This window comes from Rhea americana, unplaced genomic scaffold (assembly GCF_003343005.1).
Source record: "Rhea americana isolate MKP2758 unplaced genomic scaffold, rheAme1 scaffold_208, whole genome shotgun sequence".
NCBI classification, from domain to species: domain Eukaryota; kingdom Metazoa; phylum Chordata; class Aves; order Rheiformes; family Rheidae; genus Rhea; species Rhea americana.
In genome coordinates, this window is record NW_028186239.1 from 1,385,258 (window position 1) to 1,407,733 (window position 22,476).

At 38.4% G+C, this 22,476-nt stretch overlaps 1 protein-coding gene across 1 annotated transcript in view; it reads right to left on the bottom strand.

The window, feature by feature from the left end:
• TMEM135 (transmembrane protein 135) overlaps positions 1-22,476 on the bottom strand; it is a 182,483-nt gene that overhangs the window by 100,350 nt on the left and 59,657 nt on the right. Inside the window, exon 6 of the mRNA XM_085304361.1 lies at positions 8,213-8,278. Within this exon, the coding sequence (XP_085160487.1) occupies positions 8,213-8,278 (66 nt within the window). The remainder of the gene's footprint in view (positions 1-8,212; positions 8,279-22,476) is intronic.

The following is a 22,476-nucleotide window of genomic DNA, read 5'->3' on the forward strand; positions in this document are numbered from 1 at the left end:
AAAAAAAAAAAAAATCATATTAGAGACATAAAAGTTCTCTAAATATTCAAACTTGACTGTCATCTTCCTCTAGTTTAATTCCCCATATTATAGAATATGTGGCAACTATCCTATTTTTATCCAATTTTACCTTTAGTTCATACCACGTGATTCATACAATGTATTCATTTTCCACACGTTCTTCATCTATGAATTCTGCTGCTCTGTTTTAAAATTATTTGGAAAATTAGAAAATGTACAAAGCTCATCGCGATTTTTTGGGCAGTAAGATAAAAAATAAATTCAGGTTAAATGCAGAACACACGCTTAGGTAAAACGGGCAGAAAGGTACTTAACATCCAACTGTGGTTTCAATGCAAATTTACTCTCCTCTTCATGATTAAAAATGAGCTCTGGATATTGGATAATCCAAGACGTTCTGATACCAGAGGTTAAAAGATCTGGTAACGCTGACAAACAACAACTCCACACAGGCGGATACGTTGTGAAAGCAACCCAGCCTGGAAGCCAAGGTGGTCACCCCCCGCCCGCGGGGTCTGCGGCACTCTCCTTCCCTCCGCAGACCAGGCTAGACCAAGCTTCTCGTTTTCAGCCGAGTTCTCGGCAGCATCTGCTTCGAACCGACTTCCCGGTACTGCGAAGGGATGCTCGTCTTCAGCAGTTAAACTCCTTTGAACTGTTGCTTGTTGTGACCTGTCAGAAGGATTTTCCAGATAACAATACTATTTTTAAATAGTTCTGACACATATTCCAAACCTAAACCTTAAGGAGGGATACGATAAAACAGTTCTATTCTTATGTATATGTTTTATCCATTTGCTGCCCCTTTTACAAGGAGTTATAAAAGACAAGCTCAATACCACTTCCAAAAAAGGCTTCTCTGAACGTGAAGAGGAACTCTCCCTGTGAACGTATAGCTATGTATGCCCCTAATTCAAAAGCAGTTTTTACTGACGTTTCAGAATACCAATCTAGGATATTTTTTTCCAAATAAATTTCGTTTTTAAAAAATAAATAAATAAAAATTAAGGTACAGTCTATTCTCTCCTAGACAGTGAAAAGGTGACATCCTTTTAGAGGAAAAGTGACTCAGATCTGCCTGGAGGTAATTCTTTCCTTATCCTTTTACAAAGTAATATACTTCAAAAATAAATAAGGAAAATGTAAGAGAAACAAACACTGAAACATCCTGGCACTTCAGATCTTATACCCACATACTCAGAAAATATGGTTTTGTTTCATTAAATTAAACTGACATTGTTTTGCAACATACTAAATTAAAAAAATACACATTTTTTCTGTGCACTAACCACCCTCAGCCAGGAGGGGAAAAAAAACACAGGCAAAGATCCAAGGGAACAGGATAAGATCCAAGGAACTGACAATCCTATTTTGAAGTAGAAATGTCCATGAATGTTATGACATGGCTTTTTAAAAAATTTAAGCTTCACTGTACTAAACGAAATTTCTTATATATATGTCAAATATAGTTTGATAGGAAACATTACAATTTAAGTGAAAATAAAGTAGATTCATTTTAATGAACGACATTTCTAAAAAGAAAAGCAAATGCAGTTAAACACAACACTTAGAAAGTAGGGTACGTTCAGGATTATAACTACAGTGTCTCTAAATGCTGTAAGACTTCTGTAAATCTGAGAAAACATCTTTTCTCACATATTACSATGACAGTAACAAAGTATTTGAGACAAAAGGATGGAAAGCAGAGATGTCAGGCTGGTCTGCGAGAGCAGAACTTTTGAACCCCTGATAATAATGACATCTTTGTGGTAGGAAAGCAAGAGGGTTAGGAGATCAGATGTCTAGTACCACGTTGCCCTCTTGTTTCTAATGTGCCTGTAAGTGATTAGGCCTGGTATGCCCTTGGGCTGAAATCACAGGAAACACAGTGTGCCCAAAACAATTTTATTTAAATGAAAAATGATCCTAAATGAGTCACAATACTGTTCACAATCTATGATGTTATTGTTTACGAAGTATTCCTGCTTTTCACGTCTTGACACACACACACCTCTCAAGATGGAGAGAAATACAACCAAAACATCACTGAGACAAAACTCAAGACCGAAAAATCAAGTGTAGAATTCAGTAATGTCTATAATAAATCCTTTCATGCAGAAAAGAGATCATTTAAAGGAACACTGTTTATCATGTCATYTTTATGGTTCTAAAAATCTCTTTCAAATTGCTCTAATGACAAGTGATTAAGTCAGAAGTAGTCATTTCTCATGAAAAAAAATGTTCCTGCTGTTAATAAAAAAGAYTGTTCCTCACATAACTTAATTATGTAGTTGAAATTTCCAGGATTCTCTTCCCAGTTCTGCTGGGACACATGGGGACAGRGAAAGAAGAAAGAGGGCAGGGAGCCCTGAGCAAGCAATGGCACTTCAACATTCTCCCCTGTTTTCCCAGGAGGAAGTTCTACCTTAAAACCAACACAAAATGCAACTTTAYAATGAAAAAGAACCTATGTGTATGTACGCGCATATCTACAGATTAAAGACAGAACTGTTTGAGAAACATAACTTCAGTGATTTAAAAATGGACATTGTAAGTTAGGACAACCCACAAATGCAAAAAAAAAAAAAAGAATGTTTCACAATGTCTTCAGCTTTTTATAACATTTAAAAAATTTATTATTACCTTAATAGCATTATTCTAAAATATATGTACTTCCTCTCACATACCAAAGCTGCTTCTGGTTTTGATTTCTAAATAAAGAACACTATTCAGCAACRGTTGTCAAATAAACATTATATCGCAAAAATATACGGACTACTCATTTAGAAATAATTGCATTACTGTTAAAAAGGTCCTTCATACAAAGACCAAAACAAACTGATGTTATCTTAAAAATCATTCCAGTGATTTCTTTTTAAATCTGCAGCACAGGGGACCTGCAGCACTTGTACCATGCCTGCTATGTCAACTTACATCCATCAYGGCTGCAAACAGTAAAGTAGAAGATAAATTCCATGGAACTAATAGTAGAATTATTGCATAAAGAAGTCTTTCATATTGCTGTTTACAATGTTATATGTATGTTTACAAATATAACATAAATTCCATTCTAAAGATCTTCACTCATCACCTTGATTAACTCTTAACTAAAAATTTAAATCGTAAGTGCTTTGTGGGTATTTCCTACGAACACAAAATCTATGGAAATTCCTGTTTACAGGTTACTATGCTAAATTCACAAAGCTTTGTGCTTCGTATTATTTACTTCACGGAAAACAAGAAAACACACAAAATTAAAAATTTAGTTCCAGAATCGAAGAAATATGTTTTTAAGTGAAAGTAATGTCTTACAATACAGTGTATTTACAGCACGAATATCTATTGTTATTGCAACACTTCATAAAATTATATTTCTTATTTAGCTCTTAGGAAAGGACTTGCATTCTTAGATCATAAACCCTTTTAGAGTGGAAAGTACGATTATTACTCTATATTTCTATGTATATTTATACTTCAATTTTGGTTGACAGTGGTATTTTTATAGCACAGAATGAGCTCCAGCCTCATTAGCTATGAGGATTGGCACTGGTTTGACAACTGCTCGAAAGCTGCATTGCTGGTATACTTCCAATACAGGAATAGGAATCAGAGTAAGCTGACATATGCTGCTGTTGGTGGCTGTTCACTAATTCATCGGGAAAGAAATGGTTTGGAAGCAGAGAGAGAACACGCCATTCAGCCGCCTCTTGTTTTGTGTTGCTACTTTCATCAGAGCCTTAGAGACCTCTGGATAGTTCTCTCTTCAGGCACCATGGCTTAATCTAGCCACTACTGGGAACTGGACCACTTGGAAACTTGCAGCCAGAGTCTGGAAATGCCTTTTTATGATTTGTTTCCCACATGCACAGCACAGTCAACAACTTCTGTACAACTAGCAAACAAAACACATTCCCTAYATTAATGACATTCTCCAATAAGGCTACAAAGACTGGAGATTCAGTTTCTTTCTTTGCCACTTTTCTTCAAAACATCATGTCTCCACTGCTGCAGAAACTGTAAAATGCAGCCCACAAACTCTTCTCTTTCTCTAACATCTCCCTGCAAGTTCTTCTCCTGCAAAACTAAATTTCCCATYACAAGACACTAAACGAAGATTTTGAAAGTTCCATCAGACTGGAAATTCTGCATACACCACAATATTTCAGATGGAAGATCAAAATTCATAGGGTCCTCCTCCTTCACTGGTTCTGAGGTAGCAACACTTTGTCCTCATAGACATAAAGAACTATATAGACATTAGCCTAGCTTACTCCACCCAGATGTATCAGAATTTTTTGGATCAAAAGAGGTAAGACAGGTTGCAAATTCATAAAGATGCTACATCAAATGAGTTAACCCCCACACAATTCAAGGATGACTGTTATCAAAGGTAGTTCTCTGGGAATCTCATCTCTTCCATTATCTCTGTGGTCCACGGGAGCCCACATATTTCATGTTTTTTCTTCCAYAGAGGGTTCCACCCTCTCTATCGTCCTGCTCCTTCTTTGGGCAGGTTGCATGCATTTCTATCTCCCTCCTCTACTGAGATGGCTCACCGAACATCAGTCCTGTAGGCTAGCTGTTGTAATCAGATCCCTTCTGCTTACGCAGTGCCTCCATGCTAYGTACAAATCTTATTTGTTGTGACACACTTCCTTGTCTTCAGCAGCTCACTATTTTGCTATGCTAGGCGAGTACGCTAGTCACTCTGAATTACAAATTATGGAAAAATTTTCCTKCTATTTGTAGTCAAAGATGATCAAATTAGCCCACAGCTATAGTGCTTCTAATAGCCTTTTCATAACCACTGCGCTGGCAATCCTTACTCGCCGTCTGGCAGCCTCCCTGGAGGCGGCTGAGCCCACAGCGGCTGACGCTCTCAGGGACACAGAACCAAGGAGCAGAACCTGTAAGGAAGCATGAAGCGCCCATCCCTAGGCACCAAGCTCCCCCTTTCCCACGCCCTCCGGCAGGCAGGCTGAAGTCACTCAGGTTTTACCACAACTCTGACTCTACCACTGTGGCCAGCCCAGCCACAGCCCAAGAAGAGGGCAGCTCTCACTGTCTGGCAGAGGCTGGAGAAACAGACAGTGGCAGATCTTAGCCTGCTGCATGAGGAGCAGAAGCAGAAAGACAGCTGGAGAAGTGCACTCTGTGGTGTCAGGTGTAGGTGCCACGGACAGATAGCTCTCTGCTATGGCTACCACTCTGTCTCTAAACTTTGTTAAATCAATGAAATGCACCCTAAAACTTCTGTACATAAGTGCAGCCACAAATTTGGTATGATCACATCTGCTCATACAATTCTTGGATCATTTTGGAATGAGCAAGAAGTGCTAACAAGAACAAACAAAATCTACATAGCTCTGCCTTACTTTCCATCCCCCAAAACAAGGCAACTGCAGAAACAGTCAACAGACATGAAAAAATAACATATTAGATCCCGAAAATGAATTATACTTCTGGGTTTGATTATTTCCCATGGATGCTATCACAGTTCAAACAAAGCAAAAGCAAGGCAGCTGTTGCGAAAATTCTTCAGGGACCTTTATGTTCTCTATCCTGCAGTTAAATAATTATTAGCACCATGTATCAAAAGTTTGATAATTACTGTAGGCAGCACTCTCAATAGCAAATTTACAAACCATATGTAAAATTCAAACAACCAGTGTAACCAGTTTAATATCCTGAACAATAATAAATGAAAAAAAAWTAAAATTCCATATGCATGAAGACTTGAGAAGAGGAATCCAAACAAATGAGGAAAAGATGGAAGTAGGAGAAAAACATTTCCCCTAGACATTCAATACCACAAATTATAAATACACCTGGTGATGTCAACTGGATTACGCTAGTCCCTTATGCACTGTTTTGTCTGCACAAAAGAAATGTTTGTCAACTAATCTGTTCATCAGTGACGACAGACTAAAATAATATATGTAATTTCATTTATGTAATTATAATAAGGAAGTATTTCCATTAATTTTTCTTCCTAGGTTTGAATGGTTTTACCCTCTCCTAAATGTTAAATGAGGTTACATTTTAAACAATGTTAAAAAAGCCCAACAACATTTCTGCACATTTGGACTGCTGCCTCTTTAGTTTGGAATTTCCAACAGACAAGTTGCTCTGCTTTGATTTTCGCTGCCAAGTTCACACTTCTCAAACAGAACACAGTCAACTCAAACTTCACTTCGTATTCAACTTTTTTCTGGCTCACTTTCTACTTACACACTGTGCAAACATTCAGCAATTTCTTGGAAGAGGGAAAAAAAAAACTTATGACTCTTGGTAATTACATGTTTCTTCTGGAAAAATTAATTTCATTTTATTAATGTCATCCCTCATTTTCAGAATGAATAAAATATAATTCCACAATGGAATTTAATGAAAACATCTTCCCTGAGTCATCAAGATAATCTCTTTCCTCCCTGTATATAGTCCCATTAAAGAAAAAAAAAGAGAGAAGAAAGAAAAGTGTTTTTATTTCTCCCATTGCCTTGTTATACAAAAATGTTAACCTCGTTTACTTACATGCTTTGTCTCTCTTAGCACTAAATTATCTAACTTATCAATAATAGCATTTATCTTTAAGACTAAAATACCTAGGATACCATGTCATGAGATCCAGCAAGCCAATAAACAGTTCATTATCATCAAATAGGGGAGATGGTCCTTTCACCCAGTTCCTTTTTCCTGATCACAGCTACATCATCTCACTACTTATYTTGCTGTTTTTCTGGTTCTCTCTAGCCTTAAGGCAGTTTAACTTAATAAAACAGAATAGTATCTTAAGAAAAAAGTGAATCGTTTTCTACCATTTCAGCGAACTGAACTGGCTCAACACAAGATGCATCAGATAAATAAATTACAAACATATTGATCACAAAAGGTGTTTTTATTCCTCTCATCACACCAGTATTTTACATTGCATGATACCACTAATAACAGTTTTTAAAAAACATTCAATTTTTCCATAATTCACATGGTTCACCAAGTATCTACAAGGATGGAGATCCTACCACCTCTCTGGGCAACCTGCTCATTAATACAGAGACCATTAAGTACCATGGATTGAAAACAGACAGAATTTGAACGAGTTGCATATTTTTCATAATTATCATAACTGGAAACTCTATTAAACTTTGCTGTAGAAAAGAATGAAGGGCAATATACAGGAAGTATAACAAATTCATATCCAGAAAAGTTATACTATGGACAATAGCAGGGTAGGAAATCTCACACTATACAYCTCAGATCTGCCAGAAGTGAAATAAAACCTTTAAAAAAACACTACGACATGCTACTTTATTTTAAAGGACAAAAATTAAGGCAATTTCATCAGCATAAGGAACATTTTACAGCATAGCTGAGATTCCAGGTCAAGTGCTCAGTCTAGATTCCAGACTTAATGCTGTGTCTACTATATAAACTTTTCACGAAGGTATCTAAGAATTTTATCCAAATCAGATTGCTGTGAAAAAACGCTAAAGTTTCTATACTAAAACTCCTAGATATTGTAGGTTCCAGCAGTGCCAGTGCCTGGATCAATTCATTTCCATAATGTAGACTTTTACTTGTTTTTGTTTTTTAATGAATCAACCAAAGCATAAATTGCTTCCCCTAATAYTGGAGACACTTAATCAGCAGCGTTTAGAATAACATTAATGTGACATAAAAAAACACAAAAGAAGGAAACAAACATTCGCCATCTGCATGAGCAACATAATATTCAAATTTATTTACACCTTCAAATGCCACATGAAGTTACTGACTTATGGAAGAAACAAGCAGAAAGGGTGAAGGTACCTGTCTGTAGCTACTCAAAACCAAACCTCAGCCTTGTGTGAATTTCTACAGATTTTACAATTTTTAATGCAGAAAATCCAATGGAAAAAGTACTTAGATAAAAGATACTCTTCTAAGTCACTTATATTACAATGTTGAATTACAATGCAGGCAAAGAGAAAAATCAGAGTGCTTTCTGAAGAATATTTAATCTCCATTGGACAGGATTTCACTTCTCTGTTCTCTTATTACAAAGAAAAACCACTATAGCGCAGGTATACACACTATATATAGTACAGCCCTTTTCACTTACCTGAAGACAACAGGCTTCCCAGGAATTTATAGAGTATTATATTACTAAAACTTTGTACTAAATGTGCAAAAAACATATATTTAGCCTTACTTCTCCGTGTCTTAAAGGTGTAATAGCTCCTCTTGAAACTGCCATTCGAAACAATGTTTCTGTGGCCTGCATCAACAAACATACATAAGAATTAGTTATTAAAAAATAAATAAATAAAGACAATACAGCTCATGATTTGTTTTAATTCAACATCGTCTGCTACACGTCAGCTACATTTAGCATCCGTTTTACAACTGCATCAGTTCAATGATGTTATTTAGAAAAGCCTGCATGGCTTAGGAAAAGGTTTGCTGCGAGGTGAGATTTTGAGGATTTCGGTCCCTACATCTAAGTGGCATGCTCCCGCGCCACCGCGGCAGTCACAAGCCTTTCCAGGGAGCTCAGAGAAGGGCTCAGCCCCATGCAATGCTCTTCCACAGGTTGTCACCTAAAACCAGGATACTATGGGAAAAAAGAGCTATGTAATATTTTACAAATCACAAAACTCATTTATTCTAAAAATTATTGTTTAATATTATATGTCTAAAGTAACGAACAAGTATCAAAAAGGAAGAGTAAAAGGAAGAGTACAATGAACCTCTTTTCCTTAAAGTACCCGAGTCCCCTTTGACTCTTAATAATTGTGGCATTGCAAAACACAACATTCCTAATGTGCACGAGACAGGGAACACAACTCTGGGGAAATCTTTTACTAGTAAAAGTGAAGTTGCATAGGTTTCTGCATTAGTTGTTCCATCCTTTAATTGAGCAGGATAAATAATACACTTCTGCAACAAGCACAGGCTGCTGACTCTTACAAAACGACAAAAAAGCACAGGTTCTGCATCACGGATCTTTCTGCTAAGACGCACACAAAGCAATATGACTGAAACGTGCACAAAAGAGTTTTTGTAACTAATCAATATTTCCGTTCACTTCTTAACTTTRGTTTTAAGCATACAGACACCAGATTACAAATTACTTCTTTTTACAAGTTGGTTGCAAAAAGGAGGAAGAAAGTTCACTGGTTACATAAAAACATGGATTGTCACATCAATCAACACACACAGAACYGGACTAGTTAGAACAATTTCCTTGTTCTCATAACAAGTAGCAAAGTGGAAGGAAAAAAAAGGTTTTAATATTGGTTTTGATGAAAAAAATTGTTTCAACAATAAATGATCTATGTTAAAAAGCAATTAGCAGGCTGTCCAAAAAGAAAAAAAAAAATAGAATATTTGATTGCAATATATAAAACAAGAGGCCCAGTGCTCATATGGTAGTAAGATTTCCTGGGTTCATGCTACACTGCTTCGAGATAGCTCTATCTTAACAAATATAGTATCAAAAGATATCAATTAATTCCCCAGTGTTCCTAACAGCAGATAAAGCAGCTTCTAATGTACAGCGGGTTTCTCCCCCCGTTTCTTTTCTAAATAATTGCCCACAAAAGAAAATTTTATAAAAGAGTTTTTAATTGCCTCGAGCGTCCCACCACCCCCAATTTGTAAATGAGCGTGTAAGCGCCCAAAAGCYGGGCTGCAAAATGTATTACTTCATTTACACCGCCAACAATGCAGAGCACTTCCAAAGTGGGATTCTCCTCCTTCACCTCTCAAGCCATAAAGGTTTAAGAGAACCTCACACAACCTTTTGTACTTCTCCAAATTGGCTTCTTTCATCAGCTCTTCCCACCAACGTTTTCAAGGATGTTTCAACCGAACTGAGCATTCTTGTTCATACAGCTCAGCTCCTTTTGTTTCTTTTGAAAACCACTGGTGTGTGTGACCCTCTTTTCACATCTACTAGTAAAAGATCCCTCTTAATACACTTGTACTCACGTAGTTAATGCCAGATGTCAAAACCATCCAGCAACAAGGAAAATTCACAGCAATGACAAAGCCAGCGCCATAGATTTCCTCATCTGAGCACCACCCTTCATGTGCTGAGGACCCCTAAGAAGATTAGCCCTGCAATCACAGCCTCCTACCCAGAGCGCAGGAAATGAGGCCACCTACAGCCATTCATATGCTGACGATGATGAAGCTGGAGCGAGAGCATGCTGTGGAGCTTTTACGCACGCAAAATCCAAAGAAAGCTGAAAGAAGTTGCACCCTCCCAAAGTGCAATAGCTTACTGTTGGTGTAATGGTGAAGGAGGTGGGCACTAGCAAAAAACATTATTTCAGGTTTGTGTCTTCACCTCAAAAATTTATGTTTGTAACAACTACATGTTGAGAATCTAATATAACAATGTTTGGCATGGAAAARTAACAACATGAAAACAAACATTCAGAAAATACTTCAAAAACTTTTAAAAAATTAAAATACATTCCTGATCAGGTTAGGAAAACTTACAATATTTAGTCCRAATTTATCTGTAATACTGCTGTTTCAGACACACTCCCACCCCGTCCTCCAACTTCCAGCTTTCCCCCTTTTGTTCCACAGAGAGAGGCACAAATCACAGTGACTTCGTTTGGAAGAGAGCATTGGCGGCAGTCACCTGGTCCTACCCCTGCTCTGTGCAGGGATACTCAGAGCTTTGTCTGGCCATGTTCTGAGCACCTCCAAAGATGGAGGTCCCACAGCCTTTCTGGGCAACCTGTTCCAATATTTGACAACCCAGTTTCCGCTTAAATGTCTCGGAAAAAACTGCAATTTACAGATGATTTGCAGTCTTCCTGAAGAAGCACAGCTTAATTTCCCAAATCCTCCATCGGCAGTGGCAATGCTTCATACCAGCTGAATGAAAGACCTTCCTTCCTCCCTTTTGAGGTTTCTAGCTGCGCCAAGACAAGCCACATTTAAACACCAAAACACAGTGCAGAGAGTCCTACTAAATTCAAGCACCACGGGGCAAGGAGAAGTTGCATGGCTTGAATACGGAGGAGTAAGAATGAAGGAACAGAAAAGCAGATTTGGACAAGAGCTTGGAGGAGTGAAGGGACTTTGGTGCAAAGCAGCTCCTAAACCCAACAGCTACACTGGAAACTGGAATTCAAAAGGTTTAAAAAAGGTAAAGAAATGTAGGTAAACAAGGTGTTACAACTCAGGTTGGAAATATCTGTGAAGCAGTCTGAAGATGTTAAACTGAGTGAAGCAGAGAACCGTTAAAAAAGAAAAAAAACATATAATTGCACAAAGACAAAGATAATTGCAGGAAAACCATTTTTTCCAAGCCTGCAGCATTACAGACATATATCTGTAAGTCTATCATGCTTGAGCATTACCCATTGCACAGACTTAAAATTTAAGTATACAAGACAAAACTACCTGTTTGAACTGATAAAGGCAAACACCATCACAGTATTCCATCAGAATATATTTTTCAGAAGAAAAGCTAAATGAATGAACCTGCAACATATGCGTCTTTGTTTTTACTTGGAGTAGGTAGTAATGTCAGTCCTTCTAAATCCTTAAGATATMTTCTAAAATTCTTGCATATATTTACATTAGACACTTCCCCTAGAAATMYCAATCTTTTACATACAATTACATTGTTTCCTAAATGAAACATGCACCATAAATTATGGCAATTTCTAAACTCTGAAAATATTCAAATAATCTGWTTTTTTTGTTAGAATGTGTAACTCTGACTACGAAATACAATTGATCAGCTGATGTGAAACATTTATCATCATAGTAGCAYAGCTGATTGAAAAGGTAAAACTGGTCATTTAAGAAATAATATAGTTCCAAAGCAGTCAACTAGGAAAACAGGCAATTTTACCTGCCTCTACCTCTGTTAACATTAAATATTTCATTTTAATCAGGTTTTATGAAGCTGTAAAAAGTTAACATTTATTTTCATTCAATTTACTGGGAATTACYTTGAATAAGAAGTATTACAGGTTCAGACAATCACTTTAGGTTCTTTGAGTTCACATCTCCGAAGAGAGTCGTATAAGAAAGCAAACCATCAACAGATGGTTTTAGTGATATTAATGTAAAATCAATGTGATGCCAAGCTGATAATTACCAAATCTAAAACAGCGTGCTTGATTTTAACACACGTATGCTGTGTTATATGTGAGGCAAAATGGCAGCACGCTGTATCTTACCACTCCGTACTGTTCTGCAAATTCTTATGTATGTCATCTGTAGACAGAGGTGACCAACCWATTTGCTGCCTCTCACAAAAAGCAGTTATTTCTGTCCAAATTTCTCGCAAGAGAGTAAGAAAGAAGGAGAAAGCACTTGTATGAACCAGATCACTTTAGACACATAGGTTAAACAGTCAATGCCTACCATCAAAACTGAAGTGGAAAGTAACTGTGTGTTATTGATGGAAATTGTAGGAAAAACAACTAAAAATCAGTACTTCAGGTTCCAGATGTTTCAAATTTTCTAGGCACATACAAAAATAAAATGGTCTTGTAATACTTCATTGAAAATAGTTACCAGTTTACCAAAATTAAAGTTGTAAATAAAAACGATTAAGAGGATTGCTAATGCAAATTTCGCTTAGAAATGCATGCTTTTTCACAACCTGAACACCTTTACAGATACATACTGAAAGGCACAGATTTTTTGAAGTTACTCACAGCAATTGAGAGATTTTAATAAAACGGAAAAGTAGTAGTTTATCATAAGAATAAAAAAGAGTGAAGAATAAATAATGTTAAGACTTTGACTCCTATTTAGTTTACTTATCATGGATGAAATACCAGGCTAAAAGCTCTGCCATGTACAGTTTGTGCAGTTCACATATCACTGACATATTCAAGTGTTCCCAATAGTTTAAAATCATCAATAGTGTTTTCCAATGTATTTTTCCATTTGAGTAAATATTGCACATGATCTATTAGTGTTACAGTTCTTTTCAGTAATCCATCGCACAGCTTTTGAAAAGTGTGCGACTACAGAGCTGGCAAGTTTCAGAAGGAACAATGATTAGTTATTTATTTAAAAGGAGTCCCTGAAATCATAAAGTTTTCTAACTTTTGTCCACATTCAGACATATGGAGGAAAAGAAGGTGATCAGGAGTAGCCAGCATGGATTCACCAAGGGGAAATCCTGCTTAACCAATCTGACAGCCTTCTCTGATGGAATGACTGGCTGGGTAGATGAGGGCAGAGCAGTGGATGTTGTGTACCTTGACTTCAGCAAGGCTTTTGACACTGTCTCCCATCACATCCTCCTAGAGAAGCTCAGGAAGTGTGGGTTAGACGAGTGGACAGTGAGGTGGATTGAGAACTGGCTGAAAGGCAGAGCTCAGAGGGTCRTCATCAGTGGCGTGGAGTCTAGTTGGAGGCCTGTGGCTAGTGGTATACCACAGGGCTCAGTCCTGGGTCCCATCCTGTTCAACTTCTTCATCCATGACCTGGATGAGGGGATGGAGTGCCTCCTCAGAAAGTTTGCAGATGATCCCAAGCTGGGAGGAGTGGCTGACACACCCGAGGGCTGTGCTGCCATTCAGAGAGCCCTGGACAGGCTGGAGAGCTGGGCGGAGAGGAACCTCAGGAGGTTCAGCAAGGGCAGGTGCAGAGTCCTGCATCTAGGGAAAAATAACCCTAGGCACCAGTACAAGCTAGGGGCTGACCTTGTGGAGAGCAGCTCTGCAGAGAAGGACCTGGGAGTGCTGGTGGATGACAAGTTGAGCATGAGGCAGCAATGTGCCCTTGTGGCCAAGAAGGCCAATGGTCTTCTGGGGTGCATTGGGAAGAGTGTTGCCAGCAAGTGGAGGGAGGTGATCCTGCCCCTCCACTCAGCCCTCATGAGGCCTCATCTCGAGTGCTGTGTCCAGTTCTGGGCTCCCCAGGACAAGACACACATCGAGCTACTGGAGAGAGTCCAGCGTAGAAGATGCTCAGAGGGCTGGAGCATCTGCCCTGTGAGGAACGGCTGCGAGAGCTGGGCCTCTTCAGCCTGGGGAAGAGAAGACTGAGGGGGGGATCTTATCAATGTGTACAAGTCCCTGAAGGGAGGGTGTCAAGGGGATGGGGACAAACTCTTTTCAGTTGTCTCGTGTGACAGGACAAGAGGCAATGGGCAGAAATTGAAGCACAGGAAGTTCTACCTGACCGTGAGGGGGAATTTCTTCCCTGTGAGAGTGACGGAGCACTGGACCAGGTTGCCCAGGGAGGTTGTGGAGTCTCCTTCTGTGGAGATCTTCAAGGCCTGCCTGGCTGCAACCTTGTCTACCATGCTCTAGGTGACCCTGCTGAGCAGGGAGGTTGGACTAGATGATCTCCAGAGGCCCCTTCCAACCTTACTGATTGTATGATTCTATGCAAATTTCAAATAGAAGGTGATCCTCTCCATCTTTATCTTATTCTAGGTCACAGATTTGTATTTAACTAAAAGCTTTTTTCTAAAACCAGGCTTTATTGAACATAAAGTCCACCTAACTGATGAGCTATTTATTGTTATAACTTCCAATGAAACTACCGCAATATCAATATAGGATTTATTTCCATCTTTTATTAATTTTATATTAAATATTTTAGAACACTGAAGTTGAACTGATGCTTTTAAATGAATTAATGTTTAAATTCTAACTTTCCTGAAAACCTTAGGAAAATCTCATTTTATTGCATTGTACCAGTGTGAATTCCATTCCCTCTGTAAGGGTTGGGGGGCATTTGTCGAGGAAGAGGTTTGGTATTTTGTTTTGTTTCAAAGAGTAAATGTCTCTGCCTTTAGCGTTGAACCATTTGTACCTTATTCATACAATAAGTTTATCATTGCATGTGTAGGATCTGTGAGACATAAGTTTACTATTTTGTCATCARTGGATGAAAATCACTTCTTACCTTTATCTTCTATAGCAGTACCTCACACTATGAACTAAAAACTGAACAGTTTATACACTATAATAAAGTATAATCTACAGATATGATAGCCTTGCATGTTTTTCAAAACTTTCCTAATCTTTTCATTTGCAGCTCCTAGAATGTAAATACTTATAGAGAAACCATTATCTCATATGCCCATCTTCTCATTCCACAGTATATTTTTTCCTCTGGTTACTTACACAATATTGCATTGTTAGAATGAATTTAATTTGTGCAACTTTATATAAGACAACATTGTAACATATAATCACATGAATACTGCCTGCCCCAAATAAAAACAAAGATGCACGTAAGGGGTGGAGAGACATGTAACTGCAATATTCACAAGCCCCAGCAATTACCAGCTTCCAGGGCAATCCTGGTGGAGTTCTGGAAGGCTATAGGCTACAAGAGAAGGGCCAAATTTGCTCTAATTTATGGGGGGAGATAAAGGCAAGCCTGAAGATTAGAGGGTAGAAAGCAAACAAAAGCATAGCCCTAGTCATTTATCTTATACGGTAAACACACTAACTAGAAATGGTTCTTCTTCTTCAAATAATAAAACTATTTTTCTAATTAGACTTTTTTGTTAATTCAGTGCTTTTAACAGCATTGTATAAATATTCCAGTGCTAAAACTAATGGGATCACTAGTGTAAATAGCTCTTTTTAGAATTAGGAAGTTTAACTCCTCACTTAGAATATTCACAGACTTGTGGTTCAAATTTACATTCAAATTTACACAGAAATATTTGATCAGTTCAGTGCAATTTCTAAGATGCTAACAAATTCCATTTGTTCACTGAACTAAATCTGTATTTTTAGGACTAATGAACTTCCTTATCAATTAATTTACCCTAACTACTCTACCCTGCTACCTAACCAAACTGCTCTGAACTTCCTAATGCCCAAAAGATGATATACATCCAGGTGAGGTCACATCAAGGCAGAGATCGGTGGCAGCCAGAGAGACCGCAGAGGTCTCTCACTAAAACTTATTTCTTCCTTTCAAACTGACCATGTGCTGAGTTGCATCTCGCAAGCATGATGGTAGAGAGAAAAGGAAATACAGATGGCAAGCCTGAGCAGAGGGCAGATCCACTTTGCAGTCAGCCGTTGTGATGTCCCCTTGCTGCAGACTGGCTCAAGATATCTCAGGCTGCCCTTGAAAAAAAGGGGTTTAAGCCTACAGCTGCAGAACTCGCAGTGAACAAATGAACCAAGTGCAAAAATAATAAAGCATTACCACGTAAGCCTGCCAAGAGTATGAAATAGAAGCATTAGCATTTATTTATCTTAATCTGAACCCAGCAGTCTGCAGTTGCGGTAATTGTAACTTTTTCCAAGATGACGATGATTATTTCTTCTCCTGACTTCTTCTCTACTTCTTTTTCTCCCTTTCTTTTCTGCCCTTGCCTCCTCCACTCCAAAACAACACAGTAAAGCTTTGTAGTTCATTCTGATTCTTAGCCTGTAGCTGACTTTTACCTTTCTCTAGTTTTCTCCACCTAAGGGAGTTAACGGCTAACGGCTTGATTCTGTGCAACTCTGCAATCAGGAAGCCATGGGAGAGGGAAAAAAAAAAAGACAATCAAAAAACAGCAATATAAAGCTCATGAACTGAATTACCCGCAGAACAGGCCAGCAGCCAGCATGGGAAACCGGAGAAATTGGCCAGTTCAGCTCCTCCACCGGGACAGCAGCGCCAGAGGGAGGCCTCCCGGGGGAGGCTGCCTCTCCACCAGAGTTCCTGCGCTGGAGAAACAAACCCTTCAAGGCAGCTAAAAGTGCCTTTCCAATCGCATATCAGGAGGACAGAAAATAGCTGCAAGCCAGCCTGCAAAAACCACACTGCAACAACCTTTGATTAACAGCAGCGTATCTCAGGGCTCTGAGATTAAAAACTATTTTTAATGCTGCCAGACAAGAGTAAAAGGTAAGAACTGAAGGACCATTCTGGGCAGCCCAGGAATAGGTGTGCATGCTTGCATGCAATCAGTGCTCCCACTGCCCCTCAGGGCTCCAAAAGGGAGAGGAGCAGCACATGCACCCATTTATCTACCCACCACCATCCATGCAACAAGAATACTTCCAYATTGCCTCCATCTCCCGTTAGGAGCAGATTTACGGAGGAACACCTCTGCTCCCTGGTCAGTCTGCAGGAGCAGTAAAGCCCAGAAGCACTTGGCCTGTCCAGGCTTGAGGCAGCCACCAAAAGCCRCATTGGAGCAAAGACAACACCACCCCGAACCACCTCGAGGTCCAACAGTGCACACCTAACCACAGCCCTGCCCGWTGCTCCGGATCCTCACGGCACCTTCCTGCACATGCTGCTGAGCTGTGCACTAGGGAACATTGCAACAAGAGAAAAGAGGCTAACGGGAACGGAGGATGCGGAGGGTGGTAAGGAGARCCAGGATGTTCCTGTGGAATTAGTTCCCACTGTCATAAACAGGTGAGGTCCAAGTCTTCTGTGATACAAGTAAAAGTAGACGAAGGCGAGCTTGCACGGTCTGCCCACAGTCCCTCAATGAGTTACAGGGACAGCTGAGAGCAAAACCCAAAGAGCCTTGACCCTTRCGCTGCTTTAAACCCTGGAAAACACCAAACAAAGATTTAAACACTTAATGACACTAGCCCATTACTCCAGTACCCTCGGATCTCGCAACACAGACATTTTTAGGTTTCGCTAATGCCATTAATCAGAGATACAAATYTGGAAGATTTAATTTCATATCATCCAAATGTGTTTTCTGGAATTTCAGATTAATGTAAACAGAATCATTTACAGTTCCTTCACCTGCCTTCACTGACCAGAACCTGTTGTTCACGTGAACTGAGTGGGTTCAGTTCATTCACTGCAAGCTTTACAAGATTTATGTTTAATGTGTTTCACAACCACGGTCCTTTTTCTTTAGAGGATTACCTCATCTTTCATGTTTCCCAATGGCAGCAGTTTTAAGTAGTTCTTGCAAATGGAACAAAAATTTTGTTGTCYCAATTGGTTTGTTTCCATGTATTCTAATTTACCCACAGAGTTAACTTAGAATAATACAAATCTAATATAAAAAACATTTGCAAACTAGTGATTTATCATCACCATGCTGTAAACAGTAAGTATAATAGACTACATCTCCTTCAGATCAGACATTCAATGCATTTACCAATCTTATTGTTTAAACATGTGTACGCCATACAACCATCCTGAACTAATTAGAAACAGAATGCATAGGTTAATGCTATTTCACTTTTGGTGCAGTTTATAAAAATGCCTCCYCTCTGTCTAGAAAAGTTTAACTGATGCTTGACAACAGCTAGACTGTTTTCAGTGAAGGATACATATCTTCTGGAGATGACCTAACAAAAAAAATTATTGCTGTGATAAATATCACAGGCATTCGTCCATTAAAAAAAAAAGAAAATGCTGACAGTGACTGATTAAAACTACTTAAAACAGTCAGTGCTAAGATTCAGAAAGTCAATTTTGGTATGCATTTTATGGGAAATGGTAGCTAGCATTTTATTAACCTCATTAAAYACTCCACATTATTAAACAACAACAAAAATAGCGCTTTTTCCTCCCCCCCCCCCTTTAAGGGGAGCTGAAAATTTCAGGACTTGTATGAAAACTGGCAGGAGCACTGGACAACCTCCTCCTGTTCTTGAGAAAACTGTTCTTATTCTGCTGAATAATGAACTAAAATAAATTTTCATTTACAGGCTGCAAAAGGCTCAGTGCTTGTTATGTTTCAGAAAATGGGTAAGGTTGGAAGGGATCTCTGGAGATCATCTAGTCCAACCCCCYGGCTCAAGCAGGGTCACCTAGAGCATGTTAGACAGGATCGCACCCAGGCAGCTTTTGAATATCYCCAGAGAAGGAGACTCCAAAACCTCTCTGGGCARCCTGTGCCAGTGCTCTGCTTGCTTGCCAACAAGCAAGATTGCTTCTTCCAGAGCATCTTTCCCCAAAATCAGAAGAGCAACAGTGTMTATGGCATTTTAGAATAGCCTTCTCTTATCAGTAGTGCTGAGCCTAAAGCAGACTACACTGCAGCCACAATTTTATTTTTTCTTTTTTAAAAAAGACGGACGTTTTTAATCATAAGACTAATCTCAGAAGGAAACTGAACTTCTTTATATGCACCATCACAAGGGCCATGTATATTCTGAACATTAAGGCTCTTGACAGAAGCTGCAGTGGAACTGTACTCTAAAAGCCCAGCTTTTTAATAATCAGGTTTGTGACATAACAGGTACCAACCATCTTTAAAACATTATGCAAACACAGAAMACCAAAAAGTAGTAAAGCTGGGTATAAATTTACCCAGCTAATGCTGCGGCTGAACAACTGTGAATTTCTAAGAATTTTCAGAATTCACCAAAGGAGGGATCCACTTACCTCCCAGAGTAACAAAGAAAATTAACTTAACTATGKTGGTCCATACTGCTTTGAGTGCATTCAGAAAAATTAAAAATTCAACAGTCTGAAAAACTTACATCAACAAATTTGGACAGAGTGAGAGGCAACTATCTCAGCTTTATAACCATCACTGAAGCACATGAAGTTATCGAACACTTTCTGAATACTATCAGAATGGACAATTCTAGGCAACTATTTCTCATACGTAAAACAGTTACCATATTTGCCCATTTTGTGTGTGATTCATGAGGATACATTTGTTACCATCTGTGAAGCATTTACAGACTACAGCTGATGACCATCAGAGAAAAAAAGCCCATGAAGGAACAGATAACCTGCATTTTAAAGAAATTTTAACACACACACACACACCCCAATGGCTATAGTTAAAATACTGAGCAGCTGCTAATTCAGAAGACATCTTCAATCATTTACTGGGAACGAGCAGGATTCTGCAGGAAAAGATATTATGTAGTCATGTAGTTAAAGATTATTTTAATGCATCTTTGAAGCTCTCTTCTTCTGAAGCAAGGATTAAGTTCAACAAGCACCTCATCAGTGCAACACCTGACCTCACAATCCTATGGATATTTTTCAAATACATTTTCTATATGTAATTTTAAAATAATAGGAAAAAAAAAAACAATGCTCACTTTAGAGCAATAACAGTCTTTCACTTTAGCCTGTTCTTAAACATAGCCTTCCCACTTGTATAAATGAACTATATGATCATAACATAATATTTTGTAGTCCAAGTTTAATTCCCTTCCTGATGACAAGAATTGTATTGTTCACTAAAAATAGTACAAGACACAATCTTAAAGCTGAAACACCACGTTCATAACAAAATCATGAAAGCTTGTAGAAATACTATCAATTATCCCTGAAATTAGCTTTATAAATCTAAAAATCTAGAAAGAAACAAGAACATGACATTTTCTACAAAGAAATATCATGCTAAGGACAGGTCTCCACTACTGCCAACTTTTAGATAAGAACTAAAATTTATTACAAATGTGGTTATTAGAACAATATTTAGTTTTAAATTTCAAATCTTATCTTTCAGTGATGTATCAAGTTTTCTGTATCCTCCAGTAACAAACTATTAAAGAACAAAGTACATCAACATTCAGTATAACTCAAGGCCTGTTTAAAAAGCAATCCTTCTGCACATTAAGGTTAACAGAAGTTTTACAATGCACTTAAATAGGAGAAATGCGAGTCCAAGCAAGGTACTTTGATTTCTAACAAATAAAATCAATCATGAGCAAAATGCTTTTCTAAAATCAGTATTTTATGCATGATGAATTCACACTATTAATGTAAATATTTGTCATGCTAGCCAATTATTTACATGTAGGAAAGGATGATTATTAAAATCTCATTAAAAACAAAGCTTGAAAAAGAATTACGTGGAAAATCATGCTTTTGCGTTTCATTTTTGTAGCACAATGCCAAAACCTATTGAATTATTACAAGAGTCAGTATATGACCGTCTGGTGGTATGTTGAACGGCACATGGCAGTCTAGTATATGCTCTAGACTTAAAATGTATTTATGAAATTAGGAAATCTGCACGTCCCAATGGGCAATATATGACAGTCACATAGGGCAAAGACAAAGTGAGAGACTTTTAAGCCTGCAGTCTATGTGCCCTAGAGTATAATACAAGGACCACCACCAGTAAGTCCTTTGGTAGATTTACCAAATCCAGAAGCTACACTACGGTCCTAAGCTACTCCAGATAACATAGAGTTGTACCACAATATCGGAAGAACTAAGGAAGGCAATGAGAGGACAGCTTAAAATTTAATTTAAATTTAAGCTTAAATTCCTGTTCCCCATCTCCAGGACAGGCAAACCACTGAATCCCACTTTCAGCCCATTTTATTCACCCTAAGTTTATTTATTCTCTTTAATATAAAGCAGGTAAGGAACCTGAAAACTGCTGCAGGCATTTTGAGTTTGACAACAAGTATATTAAGCATGTAAAGAGTAACAAGAAAGATTTTTGAACAAAAGGTACAGTYATTCCTGGCAAAATTTAAAGGTAACAAATACACGTAGTGGAGCTGTTACATAAACTGCACTGGATTGCCCGGATAAGCGTGTTCATTTGAACATCCTGTACATTAGTACAGCCAAATAATAGCTCATACCTCTTGGGGAAAAAGAGCATCAATCACCTGACAGAAGAAGGAATTGTGTAAGGAATGTAGCAATACTAAAAACAATTTAGACGCCACAGCAGACAATCAAACGAGCATAAAACATGCTGTGCTGCCCATCAAATGAGCAAATTACTCCTGATAAGTGCAGAAACTTCAAAGGGGCTCATAAATCAGACTGTTCCTATGTCTTCATCTGGGCTCACACTTCAGAAAGCTTTCAAAACACAGTTAAAGAAAAGCTGCAGTGTTCACAAAACTGATAAGGAGAGTAGTTAAGAATAGGTTAAACTATCATGTGTCAGGCCAGGTCTTCGCTACAAGCTCTTCCCCCTTATCTATTAGATGTTGTTAGAAGTCTTGCCTTTTTGCTGACATAAGATACAGAAAAGCCCGTGGCGTCAATGCTGCTAAAACGGACAGGTTTCACTAGCAGACAACGTGCCGTTTATAGGAGCTGCAGAATCACAACATCAGAAAACCCRTCAGCAGTAAGATGCTCTCCAGATACAGCTACATTGAGGCTTTGTACTAACACAAGCATCTGCATGGGAAAACTTGCTGATAGTAGTCAGCTCCTGCACAAGGCAGAAAGAGGAAAGGATGAATTAACATTTTACAGAAGTCTCTGGAAAAGAGGTAAAACTAGAGACASGAGGTTCATTTTTTTGTTGCTGACCTTACAAAGGAAGCAGTAGGTACTCATTTGTTTTCAGTCTTGGTTTAAACATCCACTGGTTGCAAAAAGTAAGTTATCAACCAAAACTCTCCAATAAAGGCTCCTGGGAGAAGATTATCTTCAAGCTGGGAGRGTTCTGCTATCAAGYTAGCCAACAAATTACAACAGCAACTACAAGCCAYAAGAAAATCCTGTTCCAGAATTGATCCGTTTTCACAGAGCCCTGACAACTAGAATACAACCTCCTCCTCCCCCCCTGAAAATGAGTGGCTTTTTGTC